The sequence below is a fragment of the Nerophis ophidion genome, linkage group LG11 (genome assembly GCF_033978795.1).
Source record: "Nerophis ophidion isolate RoL-2023_Sa linkage group LG11, RoL_Noph_v1.0, whole genome shotgun sequence".
Taxonomy (NCBI): Eukaryota; Metazoa; Chordata; class Actinopteri; order Syngnathiformes; family Syngnathidae; genus Nerophis; species Nerophis ophidion.
In genome coordinates, this window is record NC_084621.1 from 40,630,237 (window position 1) to 40,654,020 (window position 23,784).

The 23,784-nt window shown below is 39.6% G+C and overlaps 2 protein-coding genes across 9 annotated transcripts in view; one reads left to right on the forward strand and one right to left on the reverse strand.

Moving 5' to 3' along the window:
- The window catches only part of fhod3b (formin homology 2 domain containing 3b), a 242,668-nt gene extending 229,683 nt beyond the window's left edge, over positions 1-12,985 (forward strand). For 4 of the 5 annotated variants that reach the window (XM_061915920.1, XM_061915921.1, XM_061915924.1 and 1 more), the window contains 6 exons: positions 3,148-3,338; positions 3,410-3,602; positions 6,972-7,001; positions 8,652-8,841; positions 11,733-11,894; positions 11,968-12,985. In XM_061915920.1, the coding sequence (XP_061771904.1) occupies positions 3,148-3,338; positions 3,410-3,602; positions 6,972-7,001; positions 8,652-8,841; positions 11,733-11,894; positions 11,968-12,050 (849 nt within the window). In that variant the 3' untranslated portion in view covers positions 12,051-12,985. The remainder of the gene's footprint in view (positions 1-3,147; positions 3,339-3,409; positions 3,603-6,971; positions 7,002-8,651; positions 8,842-11,732; positions 11,895-11,967) is intronic. The other variant, XM_061915923.1, reaches the window with a different exon arrangement.
- A 67-nt stretch (positions 12,986-13,052) lies between these two features.
- The window catches only part of LOC133562083 (retinoic acid receptor RXR-beta-A-like), a 32,419-nt gene continuing 21,687 nt past the window's right edge, over positions 13,053-23,784 (reverse strand). For all 4 annotated transcript variants that reach the window (XM_061915933.1, XM_061915930.1, XM_061915932.1 and 1 more), the window contains 7 exons: positions 23,332-23,492; positions 22,510-22,639; positions 22,038-22,164; positions 21,907-21,948; positions 21,702-21,793; positions 14,469-14,574; positions 13,053-14,386 (listed from right to left, as the gene is read on the reverse strand). In XM_061915933.1, the coding sequence (XP_061771917.1) occupies positions 14,239-14,386; positions 14,469-14,574; positions 21,702-21,793; positions 21,907-21,948; positions 22,038-22,164; positions 22,510-22,639; positions 23,332-23,492 (806 nt within the window). In that variant the 3' untranslated portion in view covers positions 13,053-14,238. The remainder of the gene's footprint in view (positions 14,387-14,468; positions 14,575-21,701; positions 21,794-21,906; positions 21,949-22,037; positions 22,165-22,509; positions 22,640-23,331; positions 23,493-23,784) is intronic.

Below are 23,784 nucleotides of genomic sequence, written 5' to 3' on the forward strand. Positions count from 1 at the left end.
GGGGGGGATTTGATGGATTTAAGAAAGTTATTCGCCCGCAGCAGAGAAGAAGCGAGGAATGAGAGATGTAAGTGAAGTCCTAGCTAGCTAGGCAACATCATTGTCTTAAGTTGATGCTAAGTTAGCTAACCTTATTCCTTGTATCAAGACAAACATATTCATTTGCTGTACGAGCTGTCGGGGGAATTTCCAATGAACATGAAACATAATCAATCAATCAATCAATCAATGTTTATTTATATAGCCCTAAATCACTAGTGTCTCAAAGGGCTGCACAAACCACAACGACATCCTTGGTAGATAATGTTGGTTATTGTCTGCTGGTTCTGCATCAATGATGATTTGGAGTAAGCATGTGTGAGTTAAGTGCTTCTCAAATGGTTTATCTTCAGGAAGAAAAACATTTTTCCATATCATCAAGTCGTGAGCCAATTTTTAAATCATTCAAGTTTATTTCACAGAAAAACAGCACAGTAGACTTGTCTTGTTAATCGGTGCGACTTGGACTAAAATAATCTTGTTTTGTCACCAGAAAAATGGCTACAGCTAAAGCATCTGGTTTTATTTCCAGAAAAAATAGTTACATTTCTGTATTTGTTTTCAGAAAGATGGCTGAAAATATCAGGTTTTGTTGCCCCATCCATCCATCCATTTTCTACCGCTTATTCCCTTTCGGGGTCGCGGGGGGCACTGGCGCCTATCTCAGCCCCATTTAGATTTTTTTTAAATATATTTCCATGTCTGTCCTGAGTCCTCCTCCAACTTGTTAGTCGGTTTGCCTTTTGCTAAAATACTCACTAATAGTCACTAGAAAAAAGGCTAAAAATATATGGTTTTGTTGCCACAATTTTATTTTTTTCTCCCTAAACTTTTTTTTTTTCAAGCACACATGTGACTGCGACCCACTGAAAATGACACACAATCCACTTTTATGTCACGACCCACCAGTTGGGAACCACTGGTCAACTGTATAACAGTTACTGTAATATTTCCATGTCTGTCCAGAGTGATTGACCACTTTGCAAAAATGAAAAGGAGACGTTACAGTTTACTTCTCAAAAAATTATTCCCTGAACAGACACACAACAGTTTTTCATTTATTCTACTACTGTGGCTTTATTGTTTTGTGTATATTTTATAGTTTTGTGTATCTGAAATAGGATTAGCCACATTGCCATAAATGGAAATTAAATAATATAAAAGAACCCAGAGATGTAGGGGTGCTTTATTTTTTGTTTTACTTCTGTAGATGTTAAATTTGCAGATGATTACTGCAATATATATTTCAAAAAGATTCATTGCTCTTCCTTTTTGCTTTTACCAGTAGCAGTTTAGAAGTCTGGAGTAAAAAAGTGCACAAGTAGGTCAAATGCATTAGTTAATTTCAGCTGGTTAATCAAAGATCCATACAACATAATCTGATATGATTCCATAGTTTAAAGCACTATTTATGTATTGTTTATGATAAATAAGTGCTAAAAATGTTTTTGCTTGCGCGCTTTGCACGCTCACATGAATAATTTGTGCCCCAGGTGTGCCCCAGTACAGTATTAGGTCTAGTGACGCCCCTGGCGTAGGCACGTGCTTTATTTTTCCACTTTTGTGTCAGTGTTCTTTTGTTTGATTACATTAAAATCAGTTTCTTACCTGCACTCCTGCTGACTGGTCGTTGTGCATCCACGAAGTGCGCCGAACACGTGACATAACTGACATTTTTGCTTGCAACTTAAGCTGAAAGGCAGCTCTTATCTGAGCATCAAAGGTTGCATTTATGTCCCGAATAATTCAATCCTGTAGTCAAACTGCGCAGTGGTAAAGCAGCCTTTGGGTTTTGAATGTGTATATGTGTTAGACCATATCATAACGAGCCCCGAGGTCCACTTATAAGTAGGGATGGGCTCCGATACCTGGCTCCATAATGGCACTAGTGCCAATGTACACGGTAGTAACCAAAATAAAAAATAAACTACTGGTGTCTCATTTAGACGTTAAATCAATGCAGAGTAACGGTGTGTTCCATTAGTATTTGGAAGTCGGAGTTTTCAAGTTCCTATTCGGAACTTTGAACTAACTGGAACGCCCCCCCCCAAGGTCGGATTTCCTACTCTGAAGGTAGGAGAGTGGCTTTTAAAGCTGGCCGCTATTTGTGTAAACAATAATAGCAGCTTCTAGTTTTTGTTGCACCAAATCAGTCGTATACGTTGCATTATTTGACATATCCGTGGTAATGTTACTGTTTTGTAAATGACCTATTTCATGTACTAAATTTGTACTACATCTTCGTTTCCTCTTTATCCACCGTGTTGAAGGTTCCAGAAGGAGCGCATGTTTTGTTCATCAGTTGTTGGCATTCAGATGAGGCAAGCGCGAGAATACGTAGCCTACGTGGTTGTAGCCATCTTCGTAACTTCCTAAACTTTATTTCCGACCTGAAACAGCAGCTCTCATAACGCAGAGCTGGCTAGTAGCCACGACAACACCACAGCACTTCCTCATTATGCACCAATGACGGTTATACAAGTCAGCGGTGCATTCACGAACTCCCGTAATTATGAGAATTACCAAGCAAATGTTTTTTTTCACGTTATTATGACAATTTGTTGTAGATTTGAGTAATAACAAATATTATTATGAATGTGCCTTTACTGCATTACATAAAAACTTTGTTAGCATTTAATTTGTATCATTGAAGCTTTTGAATGACTAGAAATTAATTTTACAAAATTCTATAAAAATAAATAAGCATTGTTTTTTGACAGGTACTGATTTAGGACCAGTATTAGTTAAAATGTAAACGGTAGTCATCCCTGCTTGTGTTAAAGTACCAATGATTGTTACACACACACTGGGTGTGGTGAAATTTGTCCTCTGCATTTGACCCAACCCATTGATCACCCCCTGGGAAGTGAGGGGAGCAGTGGGCAGCAGCGGTGCCGCGCCCGGGAATCATTTATGGTGATTTAACCTCCAATTCCAACCGTTGATGCTGAGTGCCAAGCAGGGATGTAATGGGTCCCATTTTTTTATAGTCTTTGGTATGACTCTGCCGGGGTTTGAACTCACAACCTACCGATCTCAGGGCGGGCACTCTAACCACTAGTGAGTTTGTCCATCAGTGATACTGAAGATGTGTTTTTGTTTTGCCAGGTGGACTTCGACCAGCTTCAAGACAATCTAGCTCAGATGGAGCGAAGGTGCAAAGCATCGTGGGATCACCTAAAAGTAATCTCCAAACACGAGATGAAGCCGGCATTGAAACAAAAGATGTCCGACTTCCTCAAAGACTGTGCGGAAAGGATTATTATTTTAAAGATCGTACACCGGAGGATCATCAACAGGTATGCAATGAAAGGTTGAAAGATACGGCGGTACGCTTTTTAATGAAGCATGTCTGGGGTTTTTGCTGCAGGTTTCACGCCTTCCTGCTGTTCCTGGGCCACCCCGTGTATGCCGTGCGCGAGGTCAGCATTCACCGTTTTAGCAAGATCCTGAGTGAGTTTGCCCTGGAGTACCGCACGGCCAGGGAGCGGGTGCTACTGCAGAAGCAGAAGAGAGCCAACCATCGAGAGAGAAACAAGACCAGGGGGAAAATGATCACAGATGTAAGACACACTCATCTTATTCTTTAATGCTCACATTTTTACTTTCTACCTTTTCCACGTTCTTCAAAAGCAAATTCTGAAACATCGTCACTCATTTTTTTGCAATTATGATTTTGACAGTACCACATAAGATATGTTTTGATTGCTGATGCGAGTGTATTGATTTTTAATTGCGCCAGAAAATAACCGGTTTTGTACAATGCCCAGTAGTGCGTAAATGTGTTTCTGTATAGTATTTCTCCAGCAATGGTCATGTGGTGACATAAATGATGGTATTTTGAGAGATAATCATTGAAGGGGGACATCACTGAAGGCCTAGGTGGGAAACGCATGACCCGCCACTGTTAGGACGGGGCTGAGTGTGTTATACCGAGAGGAAGCAGGAGCAGGCATGCTAGCTAAGGTAGCTTGAAACAAGACCAAGAAATATCTGCTCGGTAATATTTAAAAAGTGTAGATGGAGGAGTGCTACATCAAAAAGTAAGCAGCAATTTACCAGTGGATTAATAGGTGTTACAGTGGGGCAAAAAAGTATTTAGTCAGCCACCAATTGTGCAAGTTCTCCCACTTAAAATGATGACAGAGGTCTGTAATTTTCATCATAGGTACACTTCAACTGTGAGAGACAGAATGTTAAAAGAAAATCCAGGAATTCACATTGTAGGAATTTTAAATAATTTATTTGTAAATTATAGTGGGAAATAAGTATTTGGTCAACCATTCAAAGGTCTCACTGATGGAAGGAGGTTTTGGTTAAAAATCTCACGATACATGGCCCCATTCATTCTTTCCTTGACACGGATCAATCGTCCTGTCCCTTTAGCAGAAAAACAGCCCCAAAGTATGATGTTTCCACCCCCATGCTTCACAGTAGGTATGGTGTTCTTGGGATGCAACTCAGTATTTTTCTTCCTCCAAACACGACGAGTTGAGTTTATACCAAAAAGTTCTATTTTGGTTTCATCTGTCCACATGACATTCTCCCAATCATCTGCTGTCTCATCCATGTATCCATTTTGGTATAAACTCAGCTCGTCGTGTTTAGAGGAAGAAGAATACTGAGTTGCATCCCAAGAACACCACACCTACTGTGAAGCATGGAGGTGGAAACATCATGCTTTGGGGCTGTTTTTCTGCTAAGGGGACAGGATGATTGATCCCTGTTAAGGAAAGAATGAATGGGGCCATGTATCGTGAGATTTTGAGCCAAAACCTTCCATCAGTGGGAGCTTTGAATGGTTGACCAAATACTTATTTTCCACCATAATTTACAAATAAATTCTTTAAAATTCCTACCATGTGATTTCCTGGATTTTTTATTTTTTTCACATTCTGTCTCTCACAGCTGAAGTGTACCTATGATGAAAATGACAGACCTCTGTCATCATTTTAAGAGGGAGAACTTGCACAATCAGTGGCTGACTAAATACTTTTTTGCCCCACTGTAGAGAGGGGATAAAACAACAGGTGTTACATGGTGATGTTTCAGCATTGTCGTATCCAGAAGTACACAGGGGTGGACCGATTTGATTGATTGATTGAAACTTTTATTAGTAGATTGCACAGTACAGTACAAATTCTGTACAATTCACCGCTAAATGGTAACACCCAAATAAGTTGTTCAACTTGTTTAAGTCGGGGTCCACGTAAATCAATTCATGGTAAATCCATGAATTAGTGGTGTGGACACCAAGGGTAATACCAGTATATGATCAATACTAGAGTAATTGGGTAGATATTATTTTCTTAAAATAGTTTTGCTCATGTTTACAAATTTAAAGAACAATTGCTTGTACACAGGAGGACTCTGATGGCAAAAGGGATTTCAAAGAGTAACAGTAGTTTTCTAATCGTGTTTAGTTATTGTGCCCAGACTTTGTTTTGATCAAACAATTGTATGTGATCAAAACAAAAAGTATTTAAAATATTGTGTAAATATTAATAAACTGTCAATAGCATTTACCATAAATACATGTAAAAATGTACAGTTAAAACATATGATCTGTATCGGAATCGGCAGTTTAAAACCCTAAAACCAGCCCTACTCTGGACCCATCACAGGCAACTCTATTTTATTTTTCTTACAAGGTTCTTAATGTGAAGATGACTCATTTGAATAACAGGAGTGAGTTTAAAATAGAAATAGTAAATACTGTGCTCCAGTTAACGAGTTTTTCTTGATACGACCGGTTATTATGTAGGTGGCGAGCAAAAGTTGGAGTAACAAGCCTTTCCATCGCAAGGTGGTGTAGCGAATGTCACCCTCAGACTAGTGGTGTAATAATGACTCATGTATTCATAAGCAGCTGTAGAATTCCCCAAATCGTAAAACCATGACGGATTACCTACCACATGTTGAAAACTCATTGATTTGGGAGCGTTCATAGGTTTATAAGTGGGTAATCAGCAGTGAATCAAATAATTATGTCCCCCACAATAACAAACACACTTAGGTCTATTAATGGTTTGCATGTATTAAAACACGTACAAACATGATAGCACACGCAAAGCTGATCTACTAAGCTCGTGTGCAGAGGACTTTTGTCTCTTAGATGTTCAAAATAAGGAGCGCAATCCATTTAGCGTGTTTGTCTTGATCTATATGTGATGTATCAAGACTTGAACTGTTTTGAGTCTGTATTATTTAGCACGATTGAAATTCAAGCCCAAACTGGAACAGTTACGCACAAAAGGCTGTGAGAAAAGAGACGATTGATGATTTTAAATTTTCTTAAAGGAACTCTCCTGAAGGAATCAATAAAGTACTATCTATCTATCTATCTATCTATTTATCTATCCATCTATCTATGGACAGACAATGATCTGTACATGTGGGTGTCAACATATTTAGACAGAAATAAAAAATACTAAGACATTTTGTGTATTCCGCCAATATCACTGTATAATTTTACAGCTGCTGGAAAGACTTAAGGGACCAATTAAAACAAATCCAATCGTTTCGATTTGGTGACAGTTTGTTAATGGTGTTGTTTTTTTTTTGTAATTGGAACTTTAAGTAGGTTCTATTAAGATTGCGCTTCAATATTGTGCCGGGAGCCCCAGATTATATTTGTGTGCTGCATATTCAACAACATAACAGCACAGGTTATAGAGCAAATGATGCCATTAATGTGGAAGGAAATGAGTGTCTCCATGGTGACAACCAGTCTCCGCACATAATACTCTCTTAAATAAGGCAGCCTACACCACTTTCGCACTAGTTAGGAATTGTACACGCAGCACAATATTAAATATTAAAACACAACATTTTTGTTGTTTGGATCTGAGGAGATCATGTCGTATTGTGTTGTCATCCAATGGTTCCGTTTGATCTAAAAAGTGTTTGTTTGACCTCCTAAATCTTTCTAGTTTGAGGACGGCAATGATGACAATGGCGAGGTAGGAGGAGCCTTGCCTGCAGTCGCTCGCATGGAAAACCTTTTTGCTGTGACTAATATAGCAGCATAAAACACCTGCGAGACTAATAACATTTGTCGAATAGGTGCTTTGATGTACGTGTGAGGCAACTACTTCCTGGTATGGACTTTATTATATATATATTTTGTGTGTGTATATATATATATATATATATATATATATATATATATATATATATATAATGTTTTATGCTCTTTGTTTAAGAAATAACAATAATAAGTATTTTTTTTGATGGGGCACACTCATTCAAGTGTCAAGTAAATTAATGATTTAGTTTTTTTTTAACTTTCAACCCTTCAAAATCTTCAACCGCTTTAGACCCCCCCTTGGATATAATGTTATTATTTTTGTGTTTATGCAACGTGTTTTGAGGTGGGGTCTCTCACTGGGTTGGGGGATGGCTGTCTCCTGCCTCTACCGTGCCGTGTCCTCTGCTGGCCTGCCACTGCTGGGCAGCACGGTGGGCCCGGTTCTGGGGTTCCTGTCGCTGGCCGGCCTGGCTGCATGGGACCGGTGGTCCCTTGGTCCCTGGGCACAGCACCCGCTCTTTTAGATTGGGATCTCCAAGTGGCTGATGCAAATATATTGTACATACAAAATCACATATATATATATATATATATATATATAATATAAATAAGCGGTAGAAAGTGGATGGATGGATGGATGGATATATATATATATATACCTATGTATATGTATATATATATACATTTATATATGTAGATATATGTATATATATATATTTATATATCTACATTTATATATCTACATTTATATATATATATATATATATATATATATATATATATATATATATATATATATATGTATATGTATATATATGTGTACATGTGTACGTATATGTCGGACGCCATGGTGAAGTTCGGAAAGTGGCCGTGTCAGCAATCTGAGGGTTACTGGTTCAATCCCCACTTTCTACCATCCTAGTCACGTCCGTTGTGTCCTTGGGCAAGACACTTCACCCTTGCTCCTGATGGGACCTGGTTAGCGCCTTGCATGGCAGCTCCCGCCATCAGTGTGTGAATCGGTGAATGTGGAAATACTGTCAAAGCGCTTTAGGCTCCTTAAAAAGGGGTAGAAAAGCGCTACACAAGTACAACCATTTACCATTTCATGTATATATATATATGTACATATACACACATATATATGTATGTGTATATATGATGTGTGTGTGTCTCTCTCTCTCTCTCTCTCTCTCTATATATATATATATATATATATATATAGACACACGCACATGTTTACCTTACATGCAGTTGGCTTTAGGCCCCCGACCAAATTTTTTTAGCCCAATGCGGCTCCCAAGTTAAAAACTAGAGCTAAGGATACTTCCTTTTATTTGCTGCCCAGCCTTTTGCCTCATATAATTGCACACTGCTGCCACCTAGCTGGAGGTTTTGTATTGTTCCAAGCATGAATAAAGAAGGTAACACGACTGCAATATTTGAGAACTACAGATGTTAGTTGGAGATATATTATGATGACTCGTCATGTTTACAAAGTGCTTTGTCATCATAAGTAGTATCAAAGTTTGCTTGAGAAAAGCATGGTCGCCCTAGAAACGACAAGTCTCCTTTTCTACAGAGCGGTAAATTCGGAGGCCCGCAGCCCGACGCACACGAGAGCCAACCTCAAGGCATCCAGTACGCTGAGGATGCCGCCGAGCACCAGAACATGAAGGCTGTGCTGAAGAGCAGCCTACAGAGCGACGGAGACAACGAGACCTCCACCATGCCGGGCCTCCGCGCTCGCACGCGACCTGGCAGCACTAAAGGTGCCTCTCACTAACACATCCTCATCAACTAATGTTTGGTCAAATGTAATTATGGATTTTAAACTGAATACTTTGTTAATCATAATCCAACCAGACACAACTTCAAGTACAATGGTTATATTCATACTTGTCCTCTGCTACAGCATCATACCAAATTCTCCAAACCAAATCAAGAGAAGGTTTTGAACTTTTTGACTTTTCCAGAAAATACCAAAATTGAGTGCATCAGCCTCACAATATGAAGGTCCTGAGTAGTCCTGGGTTCGATCCTGCGCTCAGGATCTTTCTGTGTGGAGTTTGCATGTCCTCTCCGTGAATGCGTGGGTTCCCTCCGGGTACTCCGGCTTCCTCCCACCTCCAAAGACATGCACCTGGGGATAGGTTGATTGGCAACACTAAATTGGCCATAGTGTGTGAATGTGAGTGTGAATGTTGTCTGTCTGTCTCTTTTGGCCCGTGATGAGGTGGCGACTTTTCCAGGTTGTACCCCGCCTTCCGCCCGAATGCAGCTGAGATAGGTTCTGTAACGCCAAATTTCTTCTCCCTACAACCCCCCCCACCCCCCCCATATACTTCCGGGGTCATGATTAATACAGACGTTTTTGTTAACACTATATTAAAAAAATATAACGCTATATTATAAAAATACAGACGTTTTGTTAACGCTATATTATAAAAAAAAATTTAAAAAACAATTTACAAACACAAGCTATGGGATGACATAAGAGGAAACGTCACCCCGGAAGTAAATGCGTCATCCCATAGCTTGTGTTTGTAAATTGTTTTTTATTTTTTTTTGTAATATAGCGTTAACAAAACGTCTGTATTTTTATAATATAGCGTTAACAAAACGTCTGTATTAATCATGACCCCGAAAGTAAATGGGGGGCAGGGGAGTTTTAGGGGGGAAGAAATCTGCCGTGACAGCTCCATCACCCCCAAAAGGGACAAGCGGTAGGAAATGGATGGATGGGTGCCAGCGGTACACAATTGATAGTTTACATTTACTGCTCCAGCTGTATGTAATTGGCTAGTAGTTGTGTACATGTGTACTTTTTTATCTCTCTGGCGGGCTTCACGGTGTTAGAGGGGTTAGTGTGTCTGCCTCACAATACGAAGGACCTGAGTAGTCTGGGGTTCAATCCTGGGCTCGGGATCTTTCTGTGTGGAGTTTGCATGTCCTCTCGTGACTGCGTGGGTTCCCTCCGGGTACTCCGGCTTCCTCCCACTTCCAAAGACATGCACCTGGGGATAGGTTGATTGGCAACACTAAATTGGCCCTAGTGTGTGAATGTGAGTGTGAATGTTGTCTGTCTATATGTGTTGGCCCTGCGATGAGGTAGCGACTTGTCCAGGGTGTAAGTGCCTTCTGCCCAATTGTAGCTGAGATAGGCACCAGCGACCCCAAAGGGAATAAGTGGTAGAAAATGGATGGATACCTCTCTGGCTTTTGTTGTATTTTAAAAGACATTCTGTTTTATTGGCCAGAAATGTCAGTATTAGTAAGTAATTTTTTTATGTTATTTTGTTTATTTACTGCATCAAGTGTCTAGCATTAATATGTATAAATGGTTTGGTAAACAACCATAAAAAAAAGTTAAAATTTTGAAAATTGACCTGGTTAATGGACATTTTTATGCATGGTTAATGGAACAGATATTTAAAATAAATATATTTAAAAACTTATTACAATAACAGGGTTGCATGGGACAAAATGTATTGAATAAATGCATCTTTTAATTACTTTTGAACATTTTTTAATTAATTTTTATTTTTTACCTTTTCCAATAAATGACATTTGTTGTACTTACTGTTTATTTATTTGTATAATAGCAATGCTGAAGGACAATATATGGTATAATTTCGTGAAACTATTGCAATGTAGTTAAAAAAAAATACTTAAGAGTCCCTGGCTACTATAATTGGAATTAATTACACCAATATGTAAATGTGTCATCAATTTATTTTATGCCCACTCACTTTGATGAGTAAGTTTGACAGATAAACAAATTCATGATATTTTGACACGCAGGTTCATAAAATAATTATATTGTGAAATAAATAATTCAAGCATTAAGAAATGAATTCTGAAATAAAATCAATAATTAAATATTTAAACTATTAAATGTACTTTTACATTAAATGATAAATACACTTATATCACAAGTTGCTATATATAGATATATATAATGAATTTTATATTTATATATATTATAAATGATATGCATACATATATATAATTTATAGTATAAATGTGTCATTCATTTAATGTAAAAATACATATAATAAAAAAATGATACTTATCTATATTTATATTATAAATTATATATAAATACATGTATCATTTTGTAACATAAATGCATCATTATTTTAATGTAAAAGTACATTTAATTTAAATAAATCATGAAATATATAATTAAATATTGAAATAATTAAACAAAACAAAACTGGCGACTTGTCCAGGGTGTACCCTGCCTTCCGCCCGATTGTAGCTGAGATAGGCGCCAGCGCCCCCCGCGACCCCGAAAGGGAATAAGCGGTAGAAAATGGATGGATGGAAAACTAAATAAATGAGACATTTATTACCACATTAATATATTTAATTCTAATTTATTATTGACACAAACTAATTATTTAAATTTGTATTTATTTAATTCTGTTCCATTTGACCCTTCATCATTTTTGGCCACAAACACAGACAATTGATAGTAAAATCGAACAAAGCTGAAGTGATTAAATCCGTTACTGTTTTATATTTTCTTGGGTGTTTTTTTTTGTTGTTTTCTTGTACTCCAGTTCAATACTCTGAGTACTCTCCTGGGGTCTTTGCTTCCCTGAGTGCATTATTGACCTACACCATCATGACAGCACGTTGATTTTTGCACGTTCAGGCCGAGTCCCTCCGTGGTGCGTGGCCAACGATGACGCCAACAACTGCACAGACGACACAGCTGACGAGATCATGGAGCGAATTGTGCGCTCAGCCACTCAGGGCCCCAGCCAGAGAACACAACCTCGCGAGAGGCGGCGCTCAAGAGTCAATCGCAAATCACGTGAGTTGCTTGAAATGGACAAAGGCGGCCATTTTTAGTTGAAGGATGCTTACTGTTGTTTGTTGTTGTGCAGTGAGGAGGACGCTAAAGGGTGGTTTGACGTCAGAGGAAGCCAACATCACGGGCTTGTCCAATGGTTCTGACATGCAGGTGTGAACAAAAAAACGCAGCTTGTTTGTGTGACCCTAAAAGCTATGCGAATGCACTGCTTGAACCCTCTTTGAACTGCACTCTAAGAGCACCTAAACGCATCATTATGTGGCCGAAAGTTGTTTGGGGGTCCCAGAGATGTTACTGTGTTCGATACTACTGTGTGTATCTGCAGAAGGTGCACGGTTGGCTATCACTAGAATGTGAACTCATGGACAAAAACATTTCACACTATAATCCACTATAATGTGTTAAAATGCACATTTCAGTGCCTTTGTCACACTTATTTATTTCAATAAAAGGGCAGATCACAGATGTGATTTAGTTGTAATCCATTTTTTCAAGCCTGTTTGCATTCAAATATAAAGTAGCTATGAATATTTATGACAATTGACTGCTTTTTTTGCCTTACATTTACTTGAAAGGCTCCACAACTGAAGCACTCCTCTTTAAACATTGAATGTGAACATTATTGGTGACATGATGCACATTTATATTGAAGTGAAAAGGGATTATTTTATAACAAAAAAAATGTAGGTCTGTTAATATGTTGTCGTCTAATTTGATGTTTCAAAATGTTTTTTTTCCCCCATGAAGTTTTAATGGAGCATAGCCATTAAGAAAATGAGGCGCCAGCAGCAGTGGAGTATTCAGCACCTTAGATTCCAAGTGTCGCATTGAACTCGTTTTTACAAGCAGACAGATTTGTAAATAGACCATAACGTAAAATGTGTGTAGAACAGTGTAATATAGACAAAAACAGTATTATTCTAAATATAATTTAAAGCAAGCGGTGCTGTTTTTTAAAAAGTCACTTTTGCAAGGTACCCTATGATTTTAGGATTATGTTTGTTCCTGTTAGAGCGCCACCCCTACACTCAAGTGTCCCACATTGGCTTTATCTGCAGCTAATATTGGAATTAAAAGGCTTGTGAAATCTACTTTTGGTGTCAAGTGTTATTTTTTTGTGTTCGTGAAAAAAAAGTGTCACACACTAAGTCCCAAATGTAAAGTTTTATGTTTATTTTAAGTCCACCACACAACTCATGCTTCAAGTCCGTGTGTGTTCAAGAGCACCTGGAGGTCTTGTTTATCAACGATGTTTATTTGCAGCCTCTTGTTTTGTTTCGAGGTGCTCTGGACCTAAACGTGACGGTGATGAATAAACTGCAGAGACAATACAAGGAACAGGACAGCTACCTAGCAAAAAGGAAAGAATGCTGGAGGGAAATACAATGGAGCATAAAAGAAACACCAACTAAACACTGTCAGCAAATCCAGTGCAACCCAACACATGTTCTGCTAGCTGAAAACTGAAAAAAAAAAAAGGGGGGGGGGGTACAGTTCTAAGAATTTTATAATTTGTATCTCCTGATCATAATTAAAACCAATATACATGTTCCCTGAACAATTACTTTTGCACAGTACCTCACAATTGTATAAATTACAAAATGGAATATTCCCTTTCCATCAGACATGATTTACTTTGTAAAACCCTGAACGAGTGAAAGGCAGAAAGCTCTGACGCACTTTTAACATTTTATATTGCTACATTTTTTTTTACCAAAAATAAAAAAGGTCATATTTTGCATATCCTCTTAGGTGTCAAGTTTTCAAACCAAATAATGTGGCGGTTTTCTCTGAAATAGCACCAAACGCCGCATTTAGCTGGCGGGCGTTGATCTTTTTAGAAATAAAAAACAGTCAAGTGATTGGACTTAGAAAAAAAGGTCGTAAACGAGTCTAAACGTGGGAGTCGGCAGCAATCGCTCCGCCTCTGCTCAGATTTCATCTTGCCGAAGAGGCGGAGCTTTGCAGCCGTTGGACAGCCGTGGGGAATAGAAATGACTAAAAAGAAGACTAGGTCTTCAACTCATGCTCGCCATCTGGTTCCATTTAAAAGGGATGACTTAAGCCGTGTCTAAAAAGCTTATAGAAAATGGTATATAGCCTGTGAGGGAAGTTTAAAAAGACTTCTTTCAATCCACCATGAAGTTTAACACTTAGCACCAGCTTGAAGATCATGCTGAGCATCGGGTTTGGTCTACAGAGAGCAATTCTGTGCAGCACTAAATATCACAAAAAAGAGGAAGTGGAACCCAGATAGCAGTGAGACAAGCGGACATATCTTTCCAAAAGTTAAAGTGCCACACTCCAGTCCCACGCTTCTTTACAGCTCACCACAGTCTGCTTTCTAGGACAGCTGATGAGGGGCTTCAAGCATCTCCATTAGGAAAGTGTCAATGGGCGTGTCGCCGATCAGCTTGAAGAAGAACAGGTGCTCCAAACACTTCAGGCCGATGGAGCGCAGAGCGGGGAGTCGCAGGAGAAGCTTGGCAAACCTGGCGTGGGGACAGCAGCAAATGATGCACGTACTACATGTTGGGATTTGGAAAAGGGGGAATAATAAGAGGAATGAATTACCTGCCCTGCTGCTCGGGGTACTTCTGCTTGCAGTAGGCCTCCAGGGAAGCATAGACTTTCTCTCTCAGCAGCTCCACCTCCCCCGTGTTAGACAGACCTTTTGCATCTGTAGGACAACAGTCATCAACAGGTCATCCACCAGAGGGCGCTGCTTCACAATTCATTTCCTACAACTTTTCCTCAGTTCTGCATAAGCTACAGCAGTGTTTCTTAACCTTGTTGGCGGTAGCAAACCCCACCTGTTTCATATGTGCATCCACCGAACCATTCTTTAGTGAAAAATAAAATGTTGGGTATTTTTTTTTTTTTTTTTGAAACTCAAGACAAAGATACATGTTTTTTTTAACTGGTGCACAAAATGAACCGTGCATGAACATCATATTGATCAAAGAACAAAACCAACAGTGCATGAACAAACAAAAAATTACACATCTGTAAATCAGATGGAAAATTAGAAGGAACATTCCTTGTGGGTATCCATAATATGGTGATAGGGAGAAGTTTTTATTTACACAATGAAACACAGTGTGTCGTGAACTCTGCGGCGGAGGATCCGCCGAACCCCTGAGGCCGACTAACCGAACCCCTTGGGTTCGATCGAACCCAGGTTAAGAACCACTGAGCTAGAGCCTATCCCAGATGACTCTGGGTGAGAAGTGGGCGACATTCAACCATTCATCTTCACACCAGTTTAAAATGGCAAAATACATAACGTGCATGTTATATTCAATTTCATGAACTTGTGGCTGTGGTCTGCTCTGACACCTAGGAAATCTGGCAGATCATTTGAACAAATTTACATATCTTTTTTTGCCTTAATTACAGTCATTTCCAAGCTAAAAAACGCTACTTTTTTCCAACACTTTTACCCTGCGTTCTATACAACGTGTGGCTAATTTATGGAATTTACCAGGTTAACATGCCAACAATGAAATTGCACAGATTAAATCAAACACACTAAAAACAATCAGTCAACCATTTACCACGTTACGGACTCGGGATTCATATCCCGGTTATCGTGACAAAAATCCTCATAGGTTTAATGACTGTATTGTTGAATGTTCTCAGAAGTACTTACACACAAACAGATATCTTTTGGCCAAATGTTTTTTTTAAATAACTAAAATAAATACACATCGTTAAAGGGGAAAATTATCACAATTTCAAAAGGGTTAAAAACAATACAAATCAGTTCCCAGTGGCTTGTTTTATTTTTCGAAGTTTTTTTCTAAATTTTACACCTCCCAGAATATCGCCCCGAAAAACTTTAAAGTTCTCGATTTTCGCTATTTGCGATGCGACTGTCCATTTCCCTGTGACGTCATACAGTGCTGCCAATGTAAATAACATGGCGCTTACCACAGCAAGATATAGCGACATTAGATCGGATTCAGCCTCGGATTTCAGCGGCTTAAGCGATTCAATAAATTAAGCATGTATTGAAACAGATTGTCGGAGTATGGAGGCAGATAGCTAAAACGAAATTGAAGAAGAAACTGAAGCTATTGAGCAAACAGCTATTGACGCTATTCGGCCATGGCATGAGTGTACCTAATGAAGTGGCCCATAGCATGGCTGCCTTATTAGCATCGCCGGTAAAATGTGCAGACCAAACGATCAGGACTTTCGCATCTTATGACACTGGATAAACTTAAATCCGTCGATTGGTGTTTGTTTCGCATTAAATGTGGGTATCTAGTTTCAAATGTACATACAGCTAGCGTAAATAGCATGTTAGCATCGATTAGTGTAGCATGTTAGCATCGATTAGCTGGCAGTCATGCTGCGACCAAATATGTCTGATTAGCACATAAGTCAACAACATCAACAAAACTCACCTTTGTGATTTCGTTGACTTAATCGTTGCAAATGCATCTACAGGTTATCCATACATCCCTGTGCCATGTCTGCCTTAGCATCGCCGGTAAAATGTGCAGACATCCTGGCACATTCAATGGGGGTCTGGCGGCAGATTTCTTGCCAGTGGTGCAACTTGAATCCCTCCTTGTTAGTGTTGTTACACCCTCTGACAACACACTGACGAGGCATGATGTCTCCAAGGTTCCAAAAAATAGTTGAAAAAACTGAAAATAACAGAGCTGAGACCCGGTGTTTGTAATTTGAAAATGGCGGGTGTATTACCTCGGTGACGTCACGTTCTGACGCCATCGCTACCAGACCGATAAACAGAAAGGCGTTTAAGTCGCCAAAATTCACCCATTTAGAGTTCGGAAATCGGTTAAAAAAATACATGGTCTTTTTTCTGCAACATCAAGGTATATATTGACGGTTGCATAGGTTTGGTGATAATGTTCCCCTTTAAAAAGACACTATTTTGCATGTTTTGTGTTTCGTGTACTTTAATGATAGATGAACAACTTAAGACCAAAACAGTGTTTTACTGGATAGGCTTTTATTGTTTATTTTATTTAAGTTTTATTTCAATGAAAAGTACACATTTAATTTTTTATTATTCCTGGCGGACGTTTTGGTTTCTTAATCTTTTCAGCGGCCCTTAAACGCACCATAAAAACACCTCTGTCTTGTATTCCTCAAATATAGAATGATCACTCTGTTTTAAGAGAGGCCTTTAGGTTGAATGTGCACAACTGAATATCTTAGCTGCTCAGACAGTAATGTGTTAATACAAGAATAGTTTGAAGTGTAGTATTTTGATGGGAAAAGACGTTAATTTCTCTCGTTTTCATGTTAGCATTTTAAGTCTGTGAGGTTATCAAAGTGCCGTTACTGTATTACTATCCGTCGGGAGGGTCTATTTTTTTTTCACAAAATCCATCGACCCAGCCATAAAAAAAAAAAACGAATGGAAATCCACCACTACTAAGCGGCCCCAAAAAGGCTGAAACGTCGTGCTAAAGAAGCAACAAGCCCAGATGACCCCGCCTCAAGACAAAAGTGAAGACGAACACGGGGGCAAGAAAGTGCTAGACAAAGCAACCTCAAATCCATTAAACGCCGACCCAAAGAGGGCAGCCTGAGCGCTCAGGAGTAAATGGACGAAGACAGTGTTCTCCAGGAGGCTACTGCATGCCATGTTAAAAGCAGGGTTTGTTCGATTTGTGAATGAACACAAACGCCTGTTAAAATTTCAGAATGGGCTTTAAGGGACAGGTATGATTAGGAACAAGGAATCTGAGTTGGTAGACTGTGACGCCTTTGTTCAATGCCAGCAAATCAATCAATCAATCAATGTTTACTTATATAGCCCTAAATCACTAGTGTCTCAAAGGGCTGCACAAACCACCACGACATCCTCGGTAGGCCCACATAAGGGCAAGGAAAACTCACACACAGTGGGACATCGGTGACAATAATGACCCAGTGGGACGTCGGTGACAATGATGACTATGAGAACCTTAGAGAGGAGGAAAGCAATGGATGTCGAGCGGGTCTAACATGATACTGTGAAAGTTCAATCCACAATGGATCCAACACAGTCGCGAGAGTCCAGTCCAAAGCGGATCCAACACAGCAGCGAGAGTCCCGTTCACAGAGGAGCCAGCAGGAAACCATCCCAAGCGGAGGCGGATCAGCAGCGCAGAGATGTCCCCAGCCGATACACAGGCAAGCAGTACATGGCCACCGGATCTTAGCGCTGCTTTCGATACCGTCGATCATAATATTTTATTAGAACGTATCAAAACACGAATTGGTATGTCAGACTTAGCCCTGTCTTGGTTTAACTCTTATCTTACTGATAGGATGCAGTGTGTCTCCCATAACAATGTGACCTCGGACTACGTTAAGGTAACGTGTGGAGTTCCCCAGGGTTCGGTCCTTGGCCCTGCACTCTTCAGTATCTACATGCTGCCGCTAGGTGACATCATACGCAAATACGGTATTAGCTTTCACTGTTATGCTGATGAGACCCAACTCTACATGCCCCTAAAGCTGACCAACACGCCGGATTGTAGTCAGCTGGAGGCGTGTCTTAATGAAATTAAACAATGGATGTCCGCTAACTTTTTGCAACTCAACGCCAAAAAAACGGCAATGCTGATTATCGGTCCTGCTAGACACCAAACTCTATTTAATAATACAACTCTAACATTTGACAACCAAACAATTAAACAAGGCGACACGGTAAAGAATCTGGGTATTATCTTCGACCCAACTCTCTCCTTTGAGGCACACATTAAAAGCTTTACTAAAACGGCCTTCTTTCATCTCCGTAATATCGCTAAAATTCGCTCCATTCTGTCCACTAAAGACGCTGAGATCATTATCCATGCGTTTGTTACGTCTCGCCTCGACAACTGTAACGTATTATTTTCGGGTCTCCCCATGTCTAGCATTAAAAGATTACAGTTGGTACAAAATGCGGCTGCTAGACTTTTGACAAGAACAAGAAAGTTTGATCACATTACGCCTGTACTGGCTCACCTGCACTGGCTTCCTGTGCACTTAAGATGTGACTTTAAGGTTTTACTACTTACGTATAAAATACTACACGGTCTAGCTCCATCCTATCTTGCCGATTGTATTGTACCATATGTCCCGGCAAGAAATCTGCGTTCAAAGGACTCCGGCTTGTTAGTGATTCCCAAAGCCCAAAAAAAGTCTGCGGGCTATAGAGCGTTTTCCGTTCGGGCTCCAGTACTCTGGAATGCCCTCCCGGTAACAGTTCGAGATGCCACCTCAGTAGAAGCATTTAAGTCTCACCTTAAAACTCATTTGTATACTCTAGCCTTTAAATAGACTCCCTTTTTAGACCAGTTGATCTGCCGTTTCTTTTCTTTTTCTTCTATGTTTCACTCTCCCTTGTGGAGGGGGTCCGGTCCGATCCGGTGGCCATGTACTGCTTGCCTGTGTGTTCATTTAACTGCTCCGCAGCAATTTTTTCAAGGATTTTTTAAATAAAGGGAAGGTGAGACACCGGTCGGTAGTTTACCATGAGGTCAGGATCGAGGTTAGGTCTTTTGAGAAGAGGATGAATAACCGCTTTTTTGAATGCTAGGGGAACAGTGCCCGAGGAAAGTGATAAGTTTATAATATTTAGCACTGATGGACCTAATAATACAAAGAGCTCCTTGATCAGTTTCCCAGGAAGAGGGTCAAGTAAACATGTTGTCTGTTTTATTCCATTTACACGTTGTAACAATTCCTCTAATGTTATTTCCTCAAAACGAGAGAAACAATTTTGGAGGGCAGTATCCGCCGTATATGCCATCGTATCAGTGTTAATAGAACCCCGTTGTAGCTGGGACGCTTTGTCTTTAATCTCCTTTCTAAAGATTTCAATTTTCTTACTAAAGAATTGCATAAAGTCTTCAGCTGAGTGGGTTGAGCTACTGGAAGGGGTCCCTTGTTGGGTTAGCGATGCTACCGTACTAAACAAAAATTTAGGATCGTTTTTATTACGGTGGATGAGATTTGAGTAATATTTAGCTTTAGCTAAGGTAAGCATGCGTTTATAAGTTATTAAACCATCACTCCATGCTTGATGGTGCACCTCAAGTTTAGTCGTGCGCCATTTGCGTTCCAGCTTTCTACATAATAATTTCTGAGCTCTAGTTTCTTCTGTAAACCACGGGGTGCGCTTTATTGGAGCCTTTTTTAACTTTAGCGGTGCTATGTTATCAATGGTTTTGCGCAGGGCGTCGTTAAAGTTGTTAGTGAAGTTATCAATAGAGCCCACATACTTTGGGAATGGTGCCATTACCGAGGGCAGTAGGTCAGCAAGAGTTGTCGTTGTGGCTGTATTAATGTTGCGGCTGCTATAGCAGTTATTATTATTATTAGTTTGACGAACATGCGTCTGAACCTCGAATTTTATAAGATAATGATCGGACAATACTTTAGTATATGGGAGTATCGTAACTTTGGAAACGGTGATACCCCTGACAAGCACTAGGTCTATCGTATTACCGTTGCGATGCGTGGGTTCATTTATTATTTGTGTGAGACCACAGCTATCAATTACAGTCTGGAGCGCTACGCACGGTGGGTCCGATGGGGTATTCATATGTATATTAAAGTCCCCCATTATGATTATATTATCGGCGTGTGTCACTAGATCAGCAACGAACTCTGAGAATTCATTGATAAAGTCCAAATAGGGCCCTGGGGGGCGGTAGATAACAGCCAGGTGTAGAGGCAGCGGTGTGACAGACCTCATAGTAAGCACCTCAAACGATTTATATTTATTATTTATGTTAGGACTAAGGTTAAAGTTTTTGTTGTATATTAGTGCGACCCCCCCACCCCTTTTAAGCGGACGGGCAATATGCGCATGTGTAAAGTTAGGAGGACATGCCTCATTTAGCGCAAAAAAGTCGTTTGGTTTAAGCCAGGTTTCGCTGAGACCGATGACGTTAAGATTGTTGTCTCTGATAATAATATACTATCAAGAACAGCCAATGTATGTACAAAATGAAACGTGTCCCCAAATTAGGTGAGTGATGCTTAGGGTTAGGCCCAGTACAAATCTAACCTCCCACTGAACTACCACGATGTATTGCAATCACAAGACGAAATAGTAACTTATGTCGTCTATGTAGACCAGTGGTTCTCAACCTTTTTTTAGTGATGTACCCCCTGTGAACATTTTTTTAATTCAAGTACCCCCTAATCAGAGCAAAGCATTTTTGATTGAAAAAAAGAGATAAAGAATTAAAATACAGTACTATGTCTTTAGTTTCTTATTTAATAAATTGTATAGCAGTGCAAAATATTGCTCATTTGTAGTGGTCTTTCTTGAACTATTTGGAAAAAAAGATATAAAAATAGCTAAAAACTTGTTGAAAAATAAACAAGTGATTCAATTATAAATACATATTTTTACACATAGAAGTAATCATCAACTTAAAGTGCCCTCTTTGGGGATTGTAATAGAGACATTTCTTCGCAAAAAAAGAAATCTTTAACATCAATATTTATGGAACATGTCCACAAAAAATCTAGCTTCTCAACACTGAATATTGCATTGTTGCATTTCTTTTCACAGTTTATGAACTTACATTCATATTTTGTTGAAGTATTATTCAATAAATATATTTATAAAGGATTTTTGAATTGTTGCTCTTTTTAGAATATTTTTAAAAAATCTTACGTAACCCTTGGCATACCTTCAAGTACCCCCAGGGGTACGCGTACCCCCATTTGAGAAACACTGATGGAGACTATCAAGAGTGGTTGGTAGCCCACTAATTTTCTATGCACACATAAAACCACTGCAGTTGTTGTGCTTTGAGTGGTCAGCAGCAAGCTCACCTGGGTTGAAGAGGACAATGGCACGAAGGCAGCCCAGCTCCGTCTTGTCCATTTGCATATCTCTCATCTTGTTGACCAGCTCAGTGAGGACCCTGTATCATGTTTGAGTCCACAAAGGTTTCAACATTGTTTTGTTGATATTTTATGATTTGACAACAAGGGAAATGCTGAATTCAAATGTGAATATAACTAGGTGGGGTCTTACCTGTCAAATATGGCACTGACCTCTGCACTCTGTACACTCTCTCTGAGGAGAAAAAAAGAAAAAAACAAGTCTGATGAGAAGGAACTTAGTACAGTTATAATGAAAACTGGTCAATGAGTGAATAAATGAACCTGTCAAAAATAGCTCCGACTCCTGCACCTCCAACACCCTCACGCTGCAGCTCGGAGGTAAGAAGAACGCCGTCCTTCAGGGCAATGGAGCGGTGGGAGAAGGAGGCGATGAGAAGCTCGTTCCAACCTGGCAAAGATGTCAACACGTTGGCAGGCTTGCTCTGCTCTTTGCTAAAGCGGTTGGATGTTATGCGTCTTCAATTTTGTTAAATCACTAGCAGTGTGCGATACTGTAAATGTGGGTAATAATCTGATTCCAAATAAATACGGTTCTAGTACCGTCAAGAACACAGTAAAAATATGTTCTGCAAATAAAAATGTTTTACAATCTAAAACTTGAATAGCCTTTACACAGACGTGGACGTGGACGTGTGTGTGTGTGTGTGTGTGTGTGTGTGTGTGTGTGTGTGTGTGTGTGTGTGTGTGTGTGTGTGTGTGTGTGTGTGTGTGTGTGTGTGTGTGTGTGAAGCACCTGCACGCAGGAGTATGACCTGGTCATCAAGGGGCAGCTCACAGAAGTGAGGGATTCTCTTGGCCCACTCCACCAGGGCAAAGAGCTGTTTGTCTGCAGTCTGACAGATGTTGGTGACTGCATCGTGGGGCTAGAAATGAACAGTACAGCATCACTAAGGGTAGACATGGGTGTGAATCTCACCCCTCCAGTCGTGTACCCCGATGGCTCACAGCATTTAGTCTTCAGCCTATTAACATTTGCCATTATATTGTTTCAATTTGTGGTTAATTTCTATTTTGCAACAATATAATAACTGGTGGGAAGAACAATTTCATTAAATATAAGTCTACCCTGAGTGCTACCCGAATCTAAACTGAGGTAACTCTCCTGAAGGAATCAATAAAGTACTATCTATCTATCTAAATGCCGAACACGCCTGGACACAGGCATGGTGATCCATGGAGGGCCCTGTTTAGTGTGAAATAACACATGTAAAATGCCAATTAACAAATGACAAAGCGCTTCATATGAAATTTTACCATAAATGTATTCATTCATAGCCTTATCCCGCGTCACTGAAAATAACATAATGATAGATTTCTCTTTGCCTTCTGGTTAATACATTTTTGTTTTCAACAAAAAACATTACTGAACAATCAACAACAATCTACAATCGACAGAAACAACAATCGACCTATACGCTTATCACACAGTGTGGTGGTTGCATTTGTAGATAAGTAAAAAGTGTACTTTTCAATGTTGCATTTTTGTTGTGTGTGTGTGTGTGCATTTTTTGTTCTTCATCAAAAACCATGAAAAGTCTGCAAAACATGCACTCACCGAGTTGCCCGCAGAGCCTCCATCAGAGTGCAGCTCAGTCTTCTGCTCCACTGCAGTCTCCGCCTCCAGTATCTTCTCCACCGGCATCTCCTCATTAATGCTCATGCTGAACTCCAGCTCTCCCTCCCGCTCCCGGTTCCTCTGGCGCTCCTCCTGCACCGCTGAATCAGACAATACATGGAATAGTGATTTACATGAAGAAGGTTACTAATTATGAAAAAACAAGTCACAGATTTTGTTGAAATTTTATGAAAAACTCTATTCTGTAGTCCAGCACTGTTAACAGTATACACATTTCAATTTACAACAGAACGTAACAGATGCTTCATTACGTATTATATACCTGCAGAATACGCTTGAAAAAATACTGTTTGTTTTATACGAACAGGTTTTGAAACTATTAAAAAAAATACTTTCACTAATAGTGCAGAGGTGAGGCATGGATCAAAGACG